This window comes from Globicephala melas, chromosome 2, assembly GCF_963455315.2.
Source record: "Globicephala melas chromosome 2, mGloMel1.2, whole genome shotgun sequence".
Lineage (NCBI taxonomy): Eukaryota > Metazoa > Chordata > Mammalia > Artiodactyla > Delphinidae > Globicephala > Globicephala melas.
This window is the reverse complement of record NC_083315.2, coordinates 560,478-583,093: the sequence shown is the minus strand read 5'-3', so window position 1 is coordinate 583,093 and position 22,616 is coordinate 560,478. Positions and strand designations below refer to the sequence as shown.

The window sequence follows — 22,616 nt, the reverse complement described above, 5'->3', positions numbered from 1 at the left end:
CTGTTTTGAGTTTATGTTGCTCTTCTTTTGCTAGTTTCTTAAGGTGGCAGCTTAGACTCTTGATTTGAGAGTTTGATTCATTTCTAAGGTAAGTGTTTAGTGCTATAAATTGCCCTTACAGAACTTTACCTACCTGTCACACATTTTGGCGTTATATTATCACTGTTTTCATTTTCATTCAGTTCTATTTTTTAAACTTCCCTTAAATCCACTATACCTCAATAAAAGTTTTTTCTCCTTGAGACTTCCTGTTTGATCCATGATTATTTATAAGTTTGTTGTTTAGCGTTAGATTTTTCTATTACGTGATTCATTGTTAGTTTGATTCCACTGGAGTCAGAGAACACACTCTAAATAACTTAAATCTTTATAAGTTTGGTTTTTGGTGTGGTTGAGTTCTTCACATCCTTGCTGATTTTCTATCAGTGTTGAGAGAAGGATTTGAAATCCTCCAACAATGATTGTAGATTTGTCTGTTTCTCCTCTTAGTTGTGTTTTTGTGTTTGCAGCTCTGCATACACAGTTAGGATTATGTCTTCTTGATTGACCATTTTATCATTATGTAATGTCCCTCTCTGTCTTTGGTGATTTTCTTTTTTCTGAAGGCTACTTAATCTGCTATTCATATAGCCACTCCTACCTTTTTTTTAAACTAACGTTTGCATGGTGTATCTTTTTCCCTTCTTTGACTTTCAAGCTACCTATATCATTATATTTGTGGTGAGTTTCTTGTAGGCAGCTATAGTTGAGTCATTTTTAAAATCCATTTTCTGAAACTCTATCTATTGATGTATCCATTGGTGTGTTTAAGCCGTTTACTTTTAATTATTGATATGTGAGAGCTTAAGTCTGCCAGCTTAGTTTCATTTTCTGTTTTTTCCTTCTGTTTTCTTTCACTTTTTTTTTTCCCTGGTTTTCTTTGGATTACTTGAACATTTTTTTTGAATTCCATTTTGATTTTTCCATAGTGTTTTTTTTTTTTTGCGGTACGCGGGCCTCTCATTGTTGTGGCCTCTTCCGCTGCGGAGCGTAGGCTCAGCGGCCATGGCTCATTGGCCCAGCCGCTCCGCGGCACGCAGGACCCTCCCGGACCGGGGCATGAACCCGTGTCCCCTGCATCGGCAAGCGGACTCCCAACCACTGCACCACCAGGGAAGCCCCTCCATAGTGTTTTGAGTGTATCTCTTTGTGTAGTTTTTGGTGGTGGTTGTAGATATTGTATTATACATAATTTATCATCGTCTACTGGTGTGACATTTTACCACGTGAGTGAAGTATAGAAACCATATCTCCCTTTAAGTCCCTTTACACTCTCTCATTTATGTTTGCCTTTATTTCCGTCACATTGGTAACTGTATGAGACACTGTTGTAATTTGTGCTTCAACCATCAAACATCATTTAGAAAGCTCAAGAGGAGGATGAAAGTCTTTTGTATGTACCCATGCTTTTATTCTTTCTGTTGTTCTTTTTTTTTGTTTTTTTTTTGCGGTACGCAGGCCTCTCACTGTTGTGGCCTCTCCCATTGCGGAGCACAGGCTCCGGACGCGCAGGCCCAGCGGCCATGGCTCACGGGCCCAGCCGCTCTGCGGCATGTGGGATCTTCCCGGACCGGGGCACGAACCCGTGTCCCCTGCATCGGCAGGCGGACTCTCAACCACTGCGCCACCAGGGAAGCCCCTTTCTGTTGTTCTTTTCTTCCTTTCTGGTGTTGCCAATTTCCTTCTTTTATCATATCCTTTCTGTTTAAGAACTTCTTATTCATTGAGGTAGGTCTGTTGGTGACAGATTCTCTTAGTTTTCCTTTATCTGAGAGCATCTTGAATTCCCCTTTATTCCTGAAGAATATTTCCACTGGATATGGTATTCTGGCCTGACGGTTTTTTATTTTCAGCACTTGAAAAATGTTGTTGCAGTCTTTCTGGACTCCACGGTTTCTCCTGAGAAATCTGCTGTTATTTTAATTGTTTTTCCTTTATAGGTAAAATATTGTTTCTCTCTCATTGCTGTTAAGAATTTTCTTTGACTTTAGTTTTATGGAGTTTGATTATTATGTGTCTTGGCAGGAATTTCTTTGGGTTTATTCTGTTTAGGGTTTGCTCAACTTCTTGAATCTTAGATTTATGTCTTTTTCCAAGTTTGGGAAAATTTCAGACATTCTTAGAATGCATTTTCAGTCTGACCTTCTTTCTCCTCTCCTTCTGGTGCTCTGATTACATGACTGTTGGAGTTTTTGCTGTGGTCCCACGGATCTGGAGGCCCAGTTTATTTATTAAAAAAAATTTTTTTTTCAATATATTTCCTCTTTGTTGTTCAGATTGGGTAATTTCTGTTGTTTGTCTTCAGGTTCATGGTTTCTCTCCTATGTCTTCTCCATCCTGTTGCTGAGCTATCCAGTGAGTTATTTTGGCTTGTAAATTTCATTTTCAGAATTTCTATTTGGTTCTTCTGTATATCATCTATTTATTTGCTGAGACTTTCTGATTTTTCATTTGTTTCAAGTCTTCGTAATTGATTATCGAAGCATTTTTATGATGGCTACTTTATTTTTTTTAAATAAATTTATTTTATTTATTTATTTTTGGCTGTGTTGGGTCTTTGATGCTGTGCGCGGGCTTTCTCTAGTTGTGGCAGACGGGGGCTGCTCTTTGTTTTGGTGCACAGGCTTCTCATTGCGGTGGCTTCTCTTGTTGCAGAGCATGGGCTCTAGAGCGCAGGCTTAGTAGTTGTGGCACACGGGCTTAGTTGCTCTGTGGCAAGTGGGATCTTCCTGGACCAGGGCTCGAACCCGTGTCCCCTGCACTGGCAGGCGGATTCTTAACCAGTGTGCCACCAGGGAAGCCTCATGATGGCTACTTTAAAATCTTATTCCAACATCTATTTGAGATTATTTCATCGTCCATTTTACTGTGGTATAAGCATCCACTCGTCGTCCTTTCTCATTCAGGTTGTGACATTCCTTGTTCTTGGTACGATGAGTGATTTTTTGTGTTGTCTTGGACATTTTTGGATTATGTTATGAAACTTTGGATTTTATTTAAACCTTTTGTTTTAGCAGGACTTCTCTAAGTGTAGGTCTCATGGTGTAGGTCTGGGGTACTACAAGGTGCATGTAAAAATCCAAGTTCCCCACTTAGACTCCATTGAGAACCTGGTGGTGTAGGGTGCCTCGTTACCACTGGGCAGGGGGTGGAAGTTCGGTCTCCCCACTGGGCCTCTGCTGACACGCACCTGGCTAGGAGGGGGAGGTGCTTTATTACATGCTTCCCGTGGGGCCTCAACTTAAGCCGTGGGGGATGAGCCTCTTACTACTGGGAGGGGGTGATTTTACTGTATCTCGAGATGATAACATGATTTCTCTTCTTTAGTCTGTTGATATGGTCATTCATTCTTGAATGTTGAACTAATATTAATCCCGGGATTGGGATTGGTCCTGATGTCTTACCCTATTTGACATTGCTAGATGTAATTTGATAATATTTTGCTGAGGATTTTTGCATCTGTAGTCATGAAGGATATGGGTTGGTAGTTATGTTTTCATGGTTTTGGTATCTGGGTAATGTGGCCTCAGAATGAATTGGGAAGTATGCACTACTCTTTTCTTCTTTCTGGAATTCTTTATGTAGATGAATCTTATTTCTTTGTTAAATGTTTGGTAGAATTTACCAAGGAATCCATCTCTACCTGAAGGTTTCTTTGTTGAAAGATTTTATGTTGAGAATTTTATTTCCTTAGTAGATATAGAACTATTCAGATTTCTTTCTCTTACTGAGCTTTGGTGGTTCGTGTCTTTCAATGAATTTGCACATTTTATCTAACTTACTTCAAATGTTGGCATCAAGTATAACACTCCACTATTATCTTCTGATGTCTGGAGGCTCTGCTGTGATAACCCCTCTTTCATGCATAATATTGGTCATTTATATCTTCTTTTTATTCTTGACTAGTCTGGAAAGAAGTGATAAATTTTATTGATCTTTTTGAAGAACAGCTATTTGTTTCATTGATTTTCTCTATTGTTTGCTTTCTATTTTATTTTGTTTCTGCTCTTTAAATTTTTCTTTCTTCTGCACTCTGGGTTTAATTTGCTGTTCTTTTTTTTTTTTTTCTGTGGTACGCGGGCCTCTCACTGCTGTAGCCTCTCCCGTTGCGGAGCACAGGCTCTGGACGCGCAGGCTCAGCAGCCATGGCTCGCGGGCCCAACCGCTCCGCGGCATGTGGGATCTTCCCGGACCGGGGCACGAACCCGTGTCCCCTGCATCGGCAGGTGGACTCTCAACCACTGCGCCACCAGGGAAGCCCTATATTCTTATTAAGTTTTATTTTGTTCATTCTGTTGATTACTGAGAGGGGGGTTTTGAAGTCTCCTAATTGTGGATTTATCTGTTTTTCCTGTTAGTTCTATTGTTGCTTTAATCTTTTGAAATTCTATTGTTTGGTGAACACACAGTTAGAATTGGGTGTAATTGGCTCTTGGGCATTATATGTCTCTCTATCTCTGATAATATTATTTGTTTTGAAGTCCATTTTGTCTGATTTTAATGTGGCCATTCCTGCTTTTTTTGATTATTGGTTTCATGGAATATTTTTCTGCAGCTTTTTACTTATAGTGTATTTATATCTTTATATATAAAATGGTTTCTTTTAGACCACAAATAATTGGGTTTTCCTTTTTCATCCACTCTGACAATTTCTTTTAATTGACGTTTTTAAATCATTTTCGTTTAATGTGCCTACTGATAGAGTTGAATTACATTTACTATTTTGCTTATTAGTCCCATTTGTTCTTTGTTCTTTTTCTTCCCCCTTTGAATTAACTGAAGTTGTAGAAATGATTGCATTTTGTGTATGCAATTAGTTCATCAGTTATACTTTTTAAAAAACATCACAGTTGGGCTTATAATATATGTCTCTAATTTACCTTGTCTGCCTTTGAACAGTATTATACAGTTTCACAAGTAGTCTAAGAGCCTTACAAGAGTGTGCTTCGAATGCCTCTCCCTGTGTTTGTACTATTGTTGTCATACATTTTACTTTGACATGCTATCAACCCCTTATCACAAAGAAACTTTTGTATTTATTTTTACCATTTCTGCATTCTTTTGTGTAGATGTGTGTTCTGTCTCGTATGAGCTCCCTTCTGATTGAAGAGCTTCATGAACAATTTTTTTTAGCCTGGGTCTTCTGGCAGTGAATTCTCTCAGCTTTTTTTCATCTGTGAAGTCTTTATTTTACCTTCATTTTCAAAGGATTTTTTTCTCTGTATAGAATTTTGGGTTGACAGGATATGGGTTTTTTTCCCTTTCATCACTTTAGCTATATCACTCCCTTGTCTTGTGGATTGCATTGTCTCTGATGAGAAGTCTCTTTTAATTGTTATGTTCCTTCCTCTCTCTATAATCTGTCTTTTATTTCTGGCTCCTGCAAGGTGGTTTCTTTATCCTTGGTCTCAGCAGTTTGACTAAGATGTGTCCCAGTCTTTACAGGGTTTAAGTGTAATTTTTTCGTGGTGGTGGTGAGGAGTGAGTTGGTCCAGTCCTGCTGCTGTATCCATGTGGGCTGCAGGGGGGGTGTGAGTTTAGGATCAGCCCATCACTGTCAGCCTAACTCCAACAGAGGCCTTGGTCTTGAAGTTGCCCAGATTCAATTTGTGTTGCTAAGCAACACAAGTTAGAGCATCTTGAGACTTCCTGTCTGAATTTATCGCCAGGGTTAATTTTCAGATAACACGAGGTAATTCAGAAGTGATATCACGGTAAAAATATGCTCTTTTTTTTTAATTAAAGGAGGTTAGATCCAATGAAGAACAGCAAAAGGAAAAGGATCAGCCTAATGAGGCACCTGAGGAGGAAGCAGCCGCTTTACGTAAAGCTAGCGCTGCTTCCCGCGGGAGTGCGCTGGAGAAGAAGCAAATCAGTTTGGGAAGGAGTCAGATGACCAAGAGATTAGAGCCAAGTTTGAACTGGAAGACCATACTTTTTGATGCCAAAAAGTATGTAGACGCTTACATGATGGGTTTTCTGATACATCCTTGCTAACCACACAGTTGCCCAACTTTTCACATAACTCAGTTTCATCAGAGAAAACTACAGAGGAGATACTCACACCTCCCTCCATAATATAAGTTGGTTCCTTCTTGTCCTCCTCACGTTCCAGGCAGAAAGATTTGACAGCCAACAGCGTTTGTGTGCAGAGCACCACGGAGGGAGGGAGAGCCCAATTCACTTTCATGTGGTTGGTGAGTCAGGGCAAATAACACGTGAAAAAGATGATAAAAACACATGGAGGAATCCCATGGGAAATGTAAACATTGTGGTAGGGACCTGATTAAGTAAGTGTTAGAAGAATTCCACTTTAAATTATGTGATTAAATGTACCATTATGTGTAGTTAATTAGGGGAAACTTCATAGACGTGTTATCTCGTATATTAACAGAACTTTAAGTAAGTACTATAAAAAAGGATAGAACTGCAAACATATGGATGGTCTGAGTAAAGTGGACACAGGTTTGATGAACGTCTGAAATATACAAGCCTAGTTCCATTTAGGACCCTCTGTAAATTGGTGCCAAAGCCAGTGTTACCAACACGCAACAGAAGCACCTAGAGCACTTTTCAAGTTTAGCAAATAGGTTAAAAGTTACAGCCTATTTTTATTCCATGTCATCCCCTTATTGGGTTAAGAACTGGGTCCCTGCTGGTCACATGGGTCCTCACCTGCAGGGATTCTGAGAGCCACAGGTGATTGTATTTTGGGTGCAAACTCAGAGAGCTGGCAGAGGAGTCCTGTGGAAGGAGGAGACATGCTTGGTCCTCTGAGTCTCACTGATTTTGGGGTGTTTGACCTTTGTGGCTGTGTTTGAAAGAGTGAGTCTGAAAATGACAAATGTATGGGCTACTCTGTTAATGGGGAGGTGAATTATAAAATGCTGCTTTTTGCATGTGCTTATTTTCTTCAATTAAGAATTCACTAAACAAGTATTTAATGCAAACCCAGTACATGCCAAGGTGTAGACTAAGCTTGAGAGTATCCAGAAAATCAGGCATAGGACCTGCTGCAGTGTCAGGTGGGCAAGGTGGAAAAACAGGCAGCTGTGATCCAGGACAGACTGAAGGACCTTCCCAATGATGGCAGCCTATGAAGGCCTGTTTCTAGCACAAAGAAATACTGGACAGAGTGTTTCTCCGTTACATAAAATGCATGGCTGTGCCTGAAGGACAAAAGGGACCTCTCAGGTGTCAGATGAGACTGGAGCTCATAGTCGTTCTCTGTGTTAGGAAAACACATCATTTGGATGCGTGAAAATGATGGAATATTTGTATACATTTCTATTTTAATTTCCTTTTAGTCAGCATAAAGTAATTAATAAAATTAATATCTCTTTAGGAACAAAAGCTCACTAAGAGACACCCAAGAAGAAAAACATGGAGGAAGACTTGAAAAGTCCAGACCATCTACTTCATCTGGAAAAGCACAGTTAATTCGGTGAGTTTCTGTTCACATGACCAGTTCTTTAAAGCCAGCCCTATGCGACAGGCTAGTTAATGCTGGTTAATGGTGTTTTACTTTCACATTAGGGTCCTAAGATATCTATATTGACAGTTAGTAGGAATGCTGTAAAAATGGTAATAGTGGATTTCTTTCAATACATTTACAGATATCCTTTTAATGTGGAGTTTCTTTAATACAGCGATCTACTGGTATTAGTTAACTCTTTGTAAATGAATATATTTAATGCAAAAAGCAGTTAACTAAGTGGTAGCAAAACTGGGCTCTTATCTGATCTCTGGCCTCTGAATAATCATGTCATACAAAATTGTCATCTTTCTGAGCCTTACTTTACTGGTCACTGATGGCTCTGCCAGTTCTAAAGTGATAAATGTTATTTCTCATTAAAACAGCCATTATTAGAAGGCCAACGAATAAGCTTCTTGCCCAGTTTTCCGTTTGATAAAAGTGACGTATCTGGGGAGAAGGTTCAGCCATTTTTACTCTAAGGTGGTGGTGGGAAGAAATGGCAGAAATTTCACATTTTAAATTTGCACACTTGGAAAAAACAGACTTTAAGACACTCTACAACGTGTATGCCATTTTGGGGAGTTAGACATAATAAACTATTAATTTTTTGACAACTTTTTAAAGCTTTTTATTTTGAAATAATTGTAGGTTCACAGAAAGTTGTGGAGATAGTGCAGAGAGGTCCCATAGACCCTTCACCTAGCCTCTCCCAATGGTTAAATCCTGCATCCTCTGTAACTGTGGTACAAGATCAAAACCAGGAGATTAACACGGGTACATTGTATAGGTATAGTTCAGTGTCATTATACCCTGTGCAGGTTTGTGTGATGACCGTGGCGACCAGGCTAGATAGAGCACCGCTCACCCCGCACAGACATCCCCCGGCCGCCCCATTATAGCCACAACCTCCGTCATTCCCACTTCCTAGCAACCATTCATCTGTTCGCTATTTTCATAATTTTGTCATTTTGGACCGCCATATAAATAGATTCATACATTTTTTTATACTGACTTTTTTTCAACACCATAATACCCTTGAGATCCACCTAAGTTGTTGCATGTATTAATAGTTTGTCCCTTTTGATTGCTGGGTGGCGTTCCATCGTATGGATATACCATGTGGTGGTAGTTTTTAAAATTATTCACGTATTAATGCACCTTTTAGTTGTTTGCAGTTTTTGGCTATTAGAAATGAAGCTGCTGTGAACAGTCACACACAGGTGTTTGTATAGATGGAAGTGTTCATTCCTGTAGGACAAATGCCCAGTTGCTGACAAGATAGTAATTGTGTGTGTTTAGCTTTTTTAAGAAACTGCCTACCTTTTCCAGACTGGCTGCACCATTTTATGTTCCCACCAGTGACGTCTGAGAGACTCAGTTTCCCCTCATCCCCGCCAGCATTTGGTATTGTTGCGTGTTGTATTTCAGCTCTTCTGAAAGCTGTGTAGTGATAGCTCATCGTGGTCTTAGCATTTCCCTAATGGCTCATGATGTTAACATCTTGTCGTGAGCTTATTGCCGTCCCTTTATGCTCATCAGTGAAATGTCTCTTTATGTCTTTTGCTCATTTTCTAGTTGAATCATTTGTTTTTTACATGTTGGTTTTGAGAGTTCTTTTCTATCCAGGATATCCTTGGTTATAGACGTAGTTTGCAGATATTTTCTCCCTTTCTGTGACTTGTCTTTTCATCCTCTTAATAGGGCCTCTCAGAGAACACTCTTTAATTTTGATGAAGTCTGATTTATCAGTTTTTTCTTTTATGGATTGTGCCTTTGATGTCACAAAGCCCTTGGTCCTGAAGATTATCTCCAATGTTTTCTTCCTAAAAGTTTAATAATTCTACATTTTATATTGAAGACTGGGATCCATTTTGAGTTAATTTTATATAAAGTATGAGACCTAGGTCAAGATCCATTGCCCTAGGTCATTTCTCCAGCACCATTTGATGAAAAGCCTATCTTTCCACCTTTGACTTGCTTTTTCACCTTAATCAAAAATCAGGTGGGTGTACTCGTGTGGGTCTATTTCTGGATCTTTATTCTGTGCAGCTGACTTTTATGTCCAGCCCTTTGCCAACACCATACATTCTTGATTACTGTAGCTCTATAGTAAATCTTGAAATCTGGTAAAGTGATTCCTCTCACTTTATTATTTTTCTTCCCCAAATCGTTTTGACCTATTCTAGCTTTTTTCCTTTCCACATAAACTTTAGAATGACCTTGCTATATCTAACAGAAAAAACTTACTGAAGATTTTGATAGAAATTGCATTAAAACTCTGTATCAGTTTTGAGAAAATTGATCTCTTTACTATGTAGACTCTGCCAATCCATGAACACTGTATGTCTGTGTATTTAAGCCTTTGATTTCCTTCACCAGCAGTTTTCAGCATATAAGTCCTGTACATGTTTTGTTAGATTTACATCTAGAAGTAGAAACGCCAGTACTATGTTGACTATCAGTGATCAAAGTTCTTACTTTTTCTCAATCTTAGGAGGAAAGCATTCAGTCTTTCACCGGAAAGTATGATGACAGTTTTTGTACAGATATTCTTTATCGAGTTGAGGAAGTTCCCCTCTGTTCTTGGTTTTCTGAGAGTTTTAATCGCCATTGGGTGTTGAATTTTGTCACATGGTTTTTCTACATCAATTGGTATGGTCATGTCATTTTGCTTCTTTAGGCTGCTACTGTGGTAGATTACAATGGCTGATTTTTGAATACTGAATCAGCCTTGCGTTCCTGGAATAAACCCCACTGGGTCATGGTGGGCTCATTCTTTTTATATATAGCTGAATTATGTGTGCTTAATAGTATGTTAAGAATATTTGCATCTACACTCATGAGGGATATTCAATAACAGTGTGTTGTTTTTGTTTGCACTTTGGTTTTGATATCAGGCTTCATAAAATGAGTTCCCTTCTCTTGTATTTTCTAGGAGAGATTGTATAAAATTGGTGTTAGTACTTCTATGCCTGTGAAATTCTCCAGTGAAATCATATGGAACTGGAGACTTTTGCTATGAGTTGTAAAATTATGAATTAATTCCATTAATAGTGGTAGTGCTGTTCAAATTATGTGCTTCACATTGGTTAAGTTACGGTAGTTTGTACCTTTAAAGGAGTTGGCCCGTTGTATCTAAATTGTCAAAATTAATGTTCAGTTGTTCATAGTTCTCTCTTATGATCCTTTCGTTGTCAGCAGGATCTGTAGTGATATGCTGCGTTTCATTCACTTCTGGTACTGGAGATTTGTGTCTTCTCTTTGTTTGTCAGTCTTGCTAGAGCTTTGTCAGTTTTATTGATCTTTTCAACAAGCAGTTTTTTGTTTTTATAGATTTTTCAAGTTGTTTTTCTGTTTTCAATTTGATCGATTTCTTCTCTTTATTATTTCCTTTTCTCTGTTCTCTTTGGGTTTGTTTTGCTCTCCTTTTTCTAGTTTCTTTAGATGTGAGTTTAGATGACTGAATTGAGACTCTCTTTTCTTATGTAGGCCTTTAGTGCCCTGTAGTTCTCTTTCTGCGCTGCTTTAGCTATGTACAGAAAGCCTGATATATCTTTGTGTGTGTATGTATGTGTGTGGCATTTTTCAGTTTTATTGAGATATAATTGACATACAGCTCTGTATAAGCTCATGGTGCACCCTATGACTTGACATACGTGTATTGTGAAATGACTGCAATAGGCTCAGTTAATTTACACCCCCTTATGTAGTTGCAAATAACTCTGTTTCTTGTGATGAGGGCCCTCAGACTTACTCTCTAAGCGACTTTCAGATACACCACACGGCAGTGTCAGCGTAGTCATCTCGTAACCACATCCCCAGCACTTATTTATCAGATGCCTGTGTGTAGCGTTTGAACACCTTCCCCCAGTTTCCCTCCCTCCACCTCTGGTAAACACAAGTCTGATTTCTATGAGTTTGGTTGTTGTTTTGTTTTTGTTTTTTATTTTTAGATTCTACGTCTAGATGAAATCATAGAGTATTTGTCTTCCGCTGACTGATTTCACTTAGCATGATACCCTCCAGGTCCACCCAGGTTGTCACCAATGGCAGGATTTCCTTCTATTTTTATGACTAATATTCCATTGTTTGTATGTATCACGTCTTCTTTATCCATTCATCTGTCCGTGGACACTTGGGTTGCTTCCGTGTCTTGGCTATTGTAAATAATGCTGCAGTGAACATTGGGGTTTACTTCATTTTTAGATAGACCTGATGTACCAGATTTTCCTCTTTAACCAACACAGGTTTCCTGACATCTTTTGGACAAGAGGATACATAAAACTGAAACTCAGCTCCAGGCCCTTCAGTTCAGGATTTCCCCCCACTGTGGCCCAGAGAGCACAGCTGCACCATTCTGCACTTTTGAAAGTATAAGAATTGGAGCTGTCTGTGCTGAAAAACCTTTGAGAAATTAAGAGAATGGTGGAACCTTAAAAATAATGAAACTTGACAATTACCCATCCTCCTACTATGCTTCCAGATGGAAAAGACTAGGAAAGAGTTTTATGGAAGAGAGCACCTGGGGGGATGGAGAGAGAAAAGGAGGGAGAGAAAGAAAGAAGATAAGGATGAATTGACTATGTTCCCAAGGGCTTGAGTGAACTAGCCTGTGTCTGTGACCTTGGTGTTAAGTTAGAAGCCTCTAGAGCAGTGAGGAATAAAGTGAACTCTCTTTGGTAAGGGAATAAATGCCTTCCCTTTGGGGCACTGGCAGCACTGCCCAACTGAACTTTCTGCAGTAATAGAAATGGTTTATTTCTGAGCCGTCCTGTACGGTAGCCACTAGCTACCTATGATTATTGAGCACTTGCAGTGTGGCCGGTGTGACTGGAGAACTGAATTTTTAATTGTATTCAATTTTAAGTAAGTAAATAAAAGAAATGTAAATATAAAGAACAACATGTTAAGTCAGTCAACTGCTGTGACAAGTTGCAGTCTTCGGTTGTTTACCTAATACCCTTGCCATTTCTTGCTGTGTTCTTTATTATTATTGCACCCGTAGCAATAATACTGAAATGCATCTGCTACTGAGACGTGTTTGCTCACCTCCTCATACAGATATTAACAAAGATCTTCCGGAACTCAGAAGGTGTTGGTACCTTATCCATTGCTTGTGTACGTGTTGCTGAAATAGTAACATTATAACCATGTCCATACTGTAGCATAAACATACTTATTATACCTTGTTGTTGTTGTTCTTAGTAAGAGTGTTGAAAAGATTGAGGAGATTATTAGTGAGAGCTCCTCAGAGAGTGAGGAAGATGAAGAACCACCTGACCATCTTCAGGAAACAAATGCAGATTTGCCATCAGAATACTGGCAAATTCAGAAGCTGGTGAAATATTTGAAGGTGAGAGAGAAACCTTTTGTACTACGTTTGCAATGTTTATTTAAAATTTTTTCCTGAAAATGTATGTTCTGCTTCCAAGTTGACTATATATTTATTTCAAGTAAGGGTAGTAAGTATCCCTGTTACTACTTCAGTGTGCACAGGGGAAGGTCCTATTACCCTGAGGATAGCGAGCTTCGTCCTCGTGGAGCAGCTGGGCTGTCAGGTACCAGCCCTCTCCCCTAGCTGGGGAGTGGTCAGCGGGCTATGGCAGCCGTCAGATATTGTGACTTGCCACCATTTTATGATCTGCAGTATGATGCGGTGGAAAGAGCAAGGAGTCTTGAAGTTGGACTTAGACTAAATTCTAGGTTGTATCACTTACTAGCAATGTGACTGTTGAAAAGTTATGGTTTTGAGCCTTAATTTTCCCAACCCATGGAGTGAAATTAGTAATACCCACTATAGGATTATTTTAAGGACTGAGAAAACACATTTGAAGCATGTGAGAAAACACATTTGAAGCATGTGGTGTGTCTGATACATTGTAGGTGCTTAAAATATATATTGGTCCATTTCCATTACTCTCAAGTAATATCCCATGTGTGAAAACATTTTATAATAATAAATAAATAAATGGCCCATATGACAGTGTATCAATATTTAAGTCCTTGAATGTGGGGTGGGGCAAGGAAAATGATTTACCCAAGCCCAGATTACTGTTCATTTCTGATATTGGATATTGATAAATGGCAAGGCCAGGTCTAAAGCGATAGCCCAGAAGTACTTGTGAAAACAGCATTTTGACTTACGTCATCTTGTCTTCCTGCATTTGCTAAGCTTTGCATAGTTCAAGATATTTATGTGACTCCTAAATCGCTAAAGGGTACTTTTCCTGTGCCTCTGAGGTCGTCCCAAGCTGACAGGTGAACTAGCCTATATGCACATTTTGGTGAATTCAACAGAGGCCCGCTGCGTGGACAGTCTGGTAGGTATAAGTAAGCCAAAAAAGGTTTTCCTGAAAGAAAAATATGCCCGCTTGCCTGTTGGACACAGTCTCAGCGGCAATTCTCAGCACGTCTCAGAAAAAGTTTTTTATGTTTTCCTGAATCCTGAATCCCAAGAAAAATTAGTCAAGAAATTGGGAAAACGGGAAGTTAGAATTAAAATTTGACAATTAAAATTTAATAATCTTCCTGAAGACATTACTGGCTCAGAGGAATCTACTGACATCATGGAGAGCAACACCTGCTGATCATCTTGGTAATCATTCCACAGCGTAGGTGGGTATCAAATCAGCACATTGTACACGTCAGATACAATTATATTTGCCAGTCATCCCTCAATAAAATTTTTAAAAAAAGAAAATTATGGCAGCAGAATCAAAGGTGAAGGTAGACATTTCCAGGCATCAGGACGGGAACCAGTAAGAGTAAAGTGGTCACAGCCCAGGCGGTCAGCCTCGCTTGTAGCTGTTGCCGTGCTCTAAATGATGTGTATGTGCAAGTCATTCTTGCAAAAATAAACGATCTGCTAATATGCATCATATACTTCATACAAGTCCTGTTAGTGGTGTTCTAAGAAATAACAAATTTGTAAAGCAAAGTAAGTCGTTAAATCTGAAATTTTGATCTGTGATTCTCTGTAGCCCTGGTGAGCTTGCTAGGAGATCTCAATGGTATGTCATTGGATGTACCCGGGCATTGTTTTGTGTTTGAATATTCACTATATTGTATATATTATGTATTACAATTTGTTCTTTCCAAGTAATTGAACATAAGAAATGCAAAGAGAGGAAGATGTGAGTGTGGGTTGTGCAACAATGCATCATGAAACCAGAAAGTGATCTAAAATCTTAATTAGCAAAAACAACATAGACCTCAATGGTCCAACCAGAATCAGGGCAGGCAGATAAAATATTTTCATCATTAAAAAAGGAAATGAGCATATATGATGCAAACTCTAACGCCTAACTTGGCTATGCTTTTGGAAGCCTGTCAACAATTTGACCAATGTCAATGTAAAATGAAAAAAAACATTTTTAACATCTGGCATATTTGTCCTGAAACAAAAATCAAGACTATTGGATAGGACGGTTAATGCTTTGTGTATTTTAAAATTGTATTTTAAGAATATCTTATAAATGATAAATATTTTAATGTCATCTTTCAGTTTTTAAAATGGCTTTTATTTTTACTTTATTATTATTTTTTAACATCTTTATTGGGGTATAATTGCTTTACAATGGTGTGTTAGTTTCTGCTTTATAACAAAGTGAATCAGTTACACATATACATATGTTCCCATATCTCTTCTCTCTTGCGTCTCCCGCCCTCCCACCCTCCCTATCCCACCCCTCCAGGCGGTCACAAAGTACCGAGCCGATATCCCTGTGCCATGCGGCTGCTTCCCACTAGCTATATACCTTACGTTTGGTAGTGTGTATATGTCCATGCCTCTCTCTCGCTTTGTCACAGCTTACCCTTCCCCCTCCCCATATCCTCAAGTCTGTTCTCCAGTAGGCCTGTGTCTTTATTCCTGTCTTACCCCTAGGTTCTTCATGACATTTTTTTCCCCTTAAATTCCATATATATGTGTTAGCATATGGTATTTGTCTTTTTCTTTCTGACTTACTTCACTCTGTATGACAGACTCTAGGTCTATCCACCTCATTACAAATAACTCAATTTCGTTTCTTTTTATGGCTGAGTAATATTCCATTGTATATATGTGCCACATCTTCTTTATCCATTCATCCGATGATGGGCACTTAGGTTGTTTCCATCTCCGGGCTATTGTAAATAGAGCTGCAATGAACATTTTGGTACATGACTCTTTTTGAATTCTGGTTTTCTCAGGGTATATGCCCAGTAGTGGGATTGCTGGGTCATATGGTAGTTCTATTTGTAGTTTTTAAAGGAACCTCCATACTGTTCTCTACAGTGGCTGTATCAATTTACATTCCCACCAACAGTGCAAGAGGGTTCCCTTTTCTCCACATCCTCTCCAGCATTTATTGTTTCTAGATTTTTTGACGATGGCCATTCTGACTGGTGTGAGATGATATCTCATTGTAGTTTTGATTTGCATTTCTCTAATGATTAATGAAGTTGAGCATTCTTTCATGTGTTTGTTGGCAGTCTGTATATCTTCTTTGGAGAAATGTCTATTTGGGTCTTCTGCCCATTTTTGGACTGGGTTGTTTGTTTTTTTGTTATTGAGCTGCAAGAGCTGCTTGTAAATTTTGGAGATTAATCCTTTGTCAGTTGCTTCATTTGCCAATATTTTCTCCCATTCTGAGGGTTGTCTTTTGGTCTTGTTTATGGTTTCCTTTGCTGTGCAAAAGCTTTGAAGTTTCATTAGGTCCCATTTGTTTATTTTTGTTTTTATTTCCATTACTCTAGGAGGTGGGTCAGAAAGGATCTTGCTGTGATGTATGTCCTAGAGTGTTCTGCCTATGTTTTCCTCTAAGAGTTTGATAGTTTCTGGCCTTACATGTAGGTCTTTAATCCATTTTGAGTTTATTTTTGTGTACGGTGTTAGGGAGTGATCTAATCTCATACTTTTACATGTACCTGTCCAGTTTTCCCAGCACCACTTATTGAAGAGGCTGTCCTTTCTCCACTGTGCATTCCTGCCTCCTTTATCAAAGATAAGGTGACCATATGTGTGTGGGTTTATCTCTGGGCTTTCTATCCTGTTCCATTGATCTATCTTTCTGTTTTTGTGCCAGTACCATACTGTCTTGATTACTGTAGCTTTGTAGTATAGTCTGAAGTCAGGGAGCCTGATTCCTCCAGCTCTGTTTTTCGTTCTCAAGATTGCTTTGGCTCTTCGGGGTCTTTTGTGTTTCCATACAAATTGTGAAATTTTTTGTTCTAGTTCTGTGAAAAATGCCAGTGGTAGATTGATAGGGATTGCCTTGAATCTGTAGATTGCTTTGGGTAGTAGAGTCATTTCCACAATGTTGATTCTTCCAATCCAAGAACATGGTATATCTCTCCATCTATTTGTATCATCTTTAATTTCTTTCATCAGTGTCTTATAATTTTCTGCATACAGGTCTTTTCTCTCCTTAGGTAGGTTTATTCCTAGATATTTTATTCTTTTTGTTGCAATGGTAAATGGGAGTGTTTCCTTGATTTCACTTTCAGATTTTTCATCATTAGTGTATAGGAATGCCAGAGATTTCTGTGCATTAATTTTGTATCCTGCTACTTCACCAAATTCATTGATTAGCTCTAGTAGTTTTCTGGTACCACCTTTAGGATTCTGTATGTATAGTATCATGTCATCTGCAAACAGTGACAGCTTTCCTTCTTCTTTTCCGATTTGGATTCCTTTTATTTCCTTTTCTTCTCTGATTGCTGTGGCGAAAACTTCCAAAACTATGTTGAATAAGAGTGGTGAGAGTGGGCAACCTTGTCTTTTCCTGATCTTAGTGGAAATGCTTTCAGTTTTTTGCCATTGAGGACGATGTTGGCTGTGGGTTTGTCATATATGGCCTTTATTATGTTGAGGAAAGTTCCCTCTATGGCTACTTTCTGCAGGGTTTTTATCACAAATGGGTGTTGAATTTTGTTGAAAGCTTTCTCTGCATCTATTGAGATGATCATATGGTTTTTCTCCTTCAATTTGTTAACATGGTGTATCATGTTGGTTGGTTTCCATATATTGAAGAATCCTTGCATTTCTGGAATAAATCCCCTTGATCATGGTGTATGATCCATTTAATGTGCTGTTGGATTCTGTTTGCTAGTATTTTGTTGAGGATTTTTGCATCTATGTTCATCAGTGATATTGGCCTGTAGTTTTCTTTCTTTGTGACATCCTTGTCTGGTTTTGGTATCAGGGTGATGGTGGCCTCGTAGAAGGAATTTGGGAGTGTTCCTCCCTCTGCTATATTTTGGAAGAGTTTGAGAAGGATAGGTGTTAGCTCTTCTCTAAATGTTTGATAGAATTCACCTGTGAAGCCATCTGGCCCTGGGCTTTTGTTTGTTGGAAGATTTTTAATCACAGTTTCAATTTCAGTGCTTGTGATTGGTCTGTTCGTATTTTCTGTTTCTTCCTGATTCAGTCTTGGCAGGTTGTGCATTTCTAAGAATTTGTCCATTTCTTCCAGGTTGTCCATTTTATTGGCATAGAGTTGCTTGTAGTAATGTCTCATGATCTTTTTTATTTCTGCAGTGTCAGTTGTTACTTCTCCTTTTTCATTTCTAATTCTATTGATTTGAGTCTTCTACCATTTTTTCTTGATGAGTCTGGCTAGTGGTTTATCTATTTTGTTTATCTTCTCAAAGAACCAGCTTTTAGTTTTATTGATCTTTGCTATTGTTTCCTTCATTTCTTTTTCATTTATTTCTGATCTGATCTTTATGATTTCTTTCCTTCCACTAACTCTGGGGTTTTTTTGTTCTTCTTTCTCTAATTGCTTGAGGTGCAAGGTTAGGTTGTTTATTCGAGATGTTTCCTGCTTCTTAAGGTGGGCTTGTATTGCTATAAACTTCCCCCTTAGAACTGCTTTTGCTGCATCCCATAGGTTTTGGGTCGTTGTGTCTCCATTGTCATTTGTTTCTAGGTATTTTTTTATTTCCTCTTTGATTTCTTCAGTGATGACTTCATTATTAAGTAGTGTATTGTTTAGCCTCCATGTGTTTGTATTTTTTACAGATCTTTTCCTGTAATTGATATCTAGTCTCATGGCGTTGTGGTCGGAAAAGATACTTGATACAATTTCAATTTTCTTACATTTACCAAGGCTTGATTTGTGACCCAAGATATGATCTATCATGGAGAATGTTCCATGAGCACTTGAGAAAAATGTGTATTCTGTTGTTTTTGGATGGAGTGTCCTATAAATATCAATTAAGTCCGTCTTGTTTAATGTATCATTTAAAGCTTGTGTTTCCTCATTTGTTTTCATTTTGGATGATCTGTCCATTGGTGAAAGTGGGGTGTTAAAGTCCCCTACGATGAATGTGTTACTGTTGATTTCCCCTTTTTTGGCTGTTAGTATTTGCCTTATGTATTGAGGTGCTCCTATGTTGGGTGCATAAATATTTACAATTGTTATATCTTCTTCTTGGATCGATCCCTTGATCATTATGTAGTGTCTTTCTTTGTCTCTTCTAATAGTCTTTATTTTAAAGTCTGTTGTGTCTGATATGAGAATTGCTACTCCAGCTTTCTTTTGGTTTCCATTTGCATGGAATATCTTTTTCCATCCCCTTACTTTCATTCTGTATGTGTCTCTAGGTCTGAAGTGGGTCTCTTGTAGACAGCAAATATATGGGTCTTGTTTTTGTATCCATTCAGCCAATCTGTGTCTTTTGGTGGGAGCATTTATTCCATTTACATTTAAGGTAATAATCGATATGTATGTTCCTGTTCCCATTTTCTAAATTGTTTTGGGTTCGTTATTATAGGTCCTTTCCTTCTCTTGTGTTTCTTGCCTAGAGAAGTTCCTTTAGCGTTTGTTGTAAAGCTGGTTTGGTGGTGCTGAACTCTCTCAGCTTTTGCTTGTCTGTAAAGGTTTTAATTTCTCCATCAGATCTGAATGAGATCCTTGCTGGGTAGAGTAATCTTGGTTGCAGGTTTTTCTCCTTCATCACTTTAAATATGTCCTGCCACTCCCTTCTGGCTTGCAGAGCTTCTGCTGAGAGATCAGCTGTTAACCTTATGGGGATTCCGTTGTGCGTTATTTGTTGCTTTTCCCTTGCTGCTTTTAATATGCTTTCTTTGTATTTAATATTTGACAATTTGATTAATATGTGTCTTGGCGTATTTCTCCTTGGATTTATCCTGTATGGGACTCTCTGTGCTTCCTGGACTTGATTAACTATTTCCTTTCCCATATTAGGGAAGTTTTCAACTATAATCTCTTCAAATATTTTCTCAGTCCCTTTCTTTTTCTCTTCTTCTTCTGGAACCCCTATAATTCGAATGTTGGTGCGTTTAATGTTGTCCCAGAGGTCTCTGAGACTGTCCTCAGTTCTTTTCATTCTTTTTTCTTTATTCTGCTCTGCGGTAGTTATTTCCACTATTTTATCTTCCTGGTCACTTATCCGTTCTTCTGCCTCAGTTATTCTGCTATTGATTCCATCTAGAGTAGTTTTAATTTCATTTATTGTGTTGTTCATCGTTGCTTGTTTCATCTTTATTTCTTCTAGGTCCTTGTTAAATGTTTCTTGCATTTTGTCCATTCTATTTCCAAGATTTTGGATCATCCTTACTATTATTATTCTGAATTCTTTTTCAGGTAGACTGCCTATTTCCTCTTCATTTGTTAGGTCTGATGCATTTTTATCTTGCTCCTTCATCTGCTGTGTGTTTTTCTGTCTTCTCATTTTGCTTATCTTACTGTGTTTGGGGTCTCCTTTTTGCAGGCTGCAGGTTCGTAGTTCCCGTTGTTTTTGATGTCTGTCTCCAGTGGCTAAGGTTGGTCCAGTGGGTTGTGTAGGCTTCCTGGTGGAGGGAACTAGTGCCTGTGTTCTGGTGGATGGGGCTGGATCTTGTCTCTCTAGTGGGCAGGTCCACGTCTGGTGGTGTGTTTTGGGGTGTCTGTGGACTTATTATGATTTTAGGCAGCCTCTCTGCTAATGGGTGGGGTTGTGTTCCTGATTTGCTATTTTTTTGGCATAGGTTGTCCAGCACTGTAGTTTGCTGGTCGTTGAGTGAAGCTGGGTGCTGGTGTTGAGATGGAGATCTCTGGGAGATTTTCGCCGTTTGATATTATGTGGAGCTGGGAGGTCTCTTGTTGACCAGTGTCCTGAAGTTGGCTCTCCCACCTCAGAGGCAGAGCCCTGACTGCTGGCTGGAGCACCAAGAGCCCTTCATCCACACGGCTCAGAATAAAAGGGAGAAAAAGTAGAGAGAATTAGTAGAAGTATGAAGAAAGAAAGAAAGAATGAAAGAAAGAAAGAAGGAAAGAAGGAAAGAAGGGAGGGAAGGAAGGAAAGGAAGGAAGAAGGAAAGAAAGAAAGAAGAAAAGAAGGAGAGAAGGCAAGAAGGAAAGAAAGGGAGGGAGGGAGGAAGGAAGGAAGGAGGGAAGGAAGGAAAAAAGAAAGAAAGAAGATACTGTAAAATATAATAAAGTATAATAAAGTTATTGAATTAAAAAATAATTATTTAGAAAAAAAAGGGATGGATAGAACCTTAGGACAAATGTTGGAAGCAAAGCTATAGAGACAAAATCTTAGAAGCATACACATACACCCTCACAAAAAGAGGTAAAGGGGGAAAAATCATAAATCTTGCTCTCAGAGACCACCTCCTCAATTTGGGATGATTCGTTGTGTAAAGGAGGGAAGGAAGGAAGGAAGGAAGGAATGGAGGAAAGAAAGAAAAGAAAGAAAAAGAAAGTAACGTATAATAAAGTTATTAAAATTAATTATTAAAAAACAAACAATGGATGGATAGAACCCTAGGACAAATGGTGGAAGCAAAGCTATACAGACAAGATCTCACACAGAAGCATACACATACACATTCACAAAAAGAGGAGAAGGGGAAAAAGTCATAGATCTTGCTCTCGAAGCCCACCTCCTCAATTTGGGATGATTCGTTGTGTATTCAGGTATTCCACAGATGCAGGTGCATCAAGTTGATTGTGGAGCTTTAATCCGCTGCTCCTGAGGCTGCTGGGAGAGATTTCCCTTTCTCTTCCTTGTTCGCACAGCTCCCGGGGCTCAGCTTTGGATTTGGCCCCGCCTCTGCGTGTAGGTCGCTGGAGGGCGTCTGTTCTTCGCTCGGACAGGACGGGGTTAAAGGAGCCGCTGATTGGGGGCTCTGGCTCACTCAGGGCGGGGGGGAGGGACGGGCACGGAGGGCGGGGCGGGCCTGCGGCCGGCGTGACGTTGCACCAGCGTGAGGCGCGCGGTGAGTTGTCCCGGGGAAGTTGTCCCTGGATCCCGGGACCCTGGCGGTGGCGAGCTGCACAGGCTCCCCGGAAGGGGGTGTGGACAGTGACCTGTGCTCGCACACAGGCCCCTTGGTGGCGGCGGCAGCAGCCTTAGCGTCTCCCGCCCGTCCCTGGGGTCCGCGCTGTTAGCCGCGGCTCGCGCCCGTCTCTGGAGCTCCTTTAAGCAGCGCTCTTAATCCCCTCTCCTCGCGCACCAGGAAACAAAGAGGGAAGAAAAAGTCTCTTGCCTCTTCGGCAGCTCCAGACTTTTCCCCGACTCCCTCCCGGCCAGCCGTGGCGCACTAACCCCTTCAGGCTGTGTTCACGCCGCCAACCCCAGTCCTCTCCCTGCGCTCCGACCGAAGCCCGAGCCTCGGCCCCCAGCCCCGCCCGCCCCGGCGGGTGAGCAGACAGGCCTCTCGGCTGGTGAGTGCCGGTCGGCCCGATCCTCTGTGCGGGAATCTCCCCGCTTTGCCCCCCGCACCCCTGTGGCTGCGCTCTCCTCTGCAGCTCCGAAGCTCCCCCCTCCGCCTCCCGCAGTCTCCGCCCGCGAAGGGGCTCCTAGTGTGTGGGAACCTTTCCTCCTTCACGGCTCCCTCCCACTGGTGCAGGTCCCGTCCCTATCCTTTTGTCTCTGTTTATTCTCTTTTCTTTTGCCCTACGCAGGTGCGTGGGGGGTTTCTTGCCTTTTGGGAGGTGTGAGGTCTTCTCCCAGCATTAGGTAGGTGTTGGTGTGGGAGCTGCTCCCCGCGTACATGTATTTCTGGTGTGTCTGTGTGGAGGAAGGTGATCTCCGCGTCTTACTCTCCCGCCATCTTCCCGGAAGCCCTAAAATGGCTTTTATTTAGCCCTTATTTTGTGTTAATGTT

At 40.0% G+C, this 22,616-nt stretch overlaps 1 protein-coding gene across 4 annotated transcripts in view; it reads left to right on the top strand.

The window, feature by feature from the left end:
• The window catches only part of ODAD2 (outer dynein arm docking complex subunit 2), a 210,928-nt gene that overhangs the window by 31,460 nt on the left and 156,852 nt on the right, over positions 1-22,616 (top strand). For all 4 annotated transcript variants that reach the window (XM_030832309.2, XM_060291557.1, XM_060291543.1 and 1 more), the window contains 3 exons: positions 5,785-5,990; positions 7,385-7,483; positions 12,722-12,869. In XM_030832309.2, the coding sequence (XP_030688169.1) occupies positions 5,785-5,990; positions 7,385-7,483; positions 12,722-12,869 (453 nt within the window). The remainder of the gene's footprint in view (positions 1-5,784; positions 5,991-7,384; positions 7,484-12,721; positions 12,870-22,616) is intronic.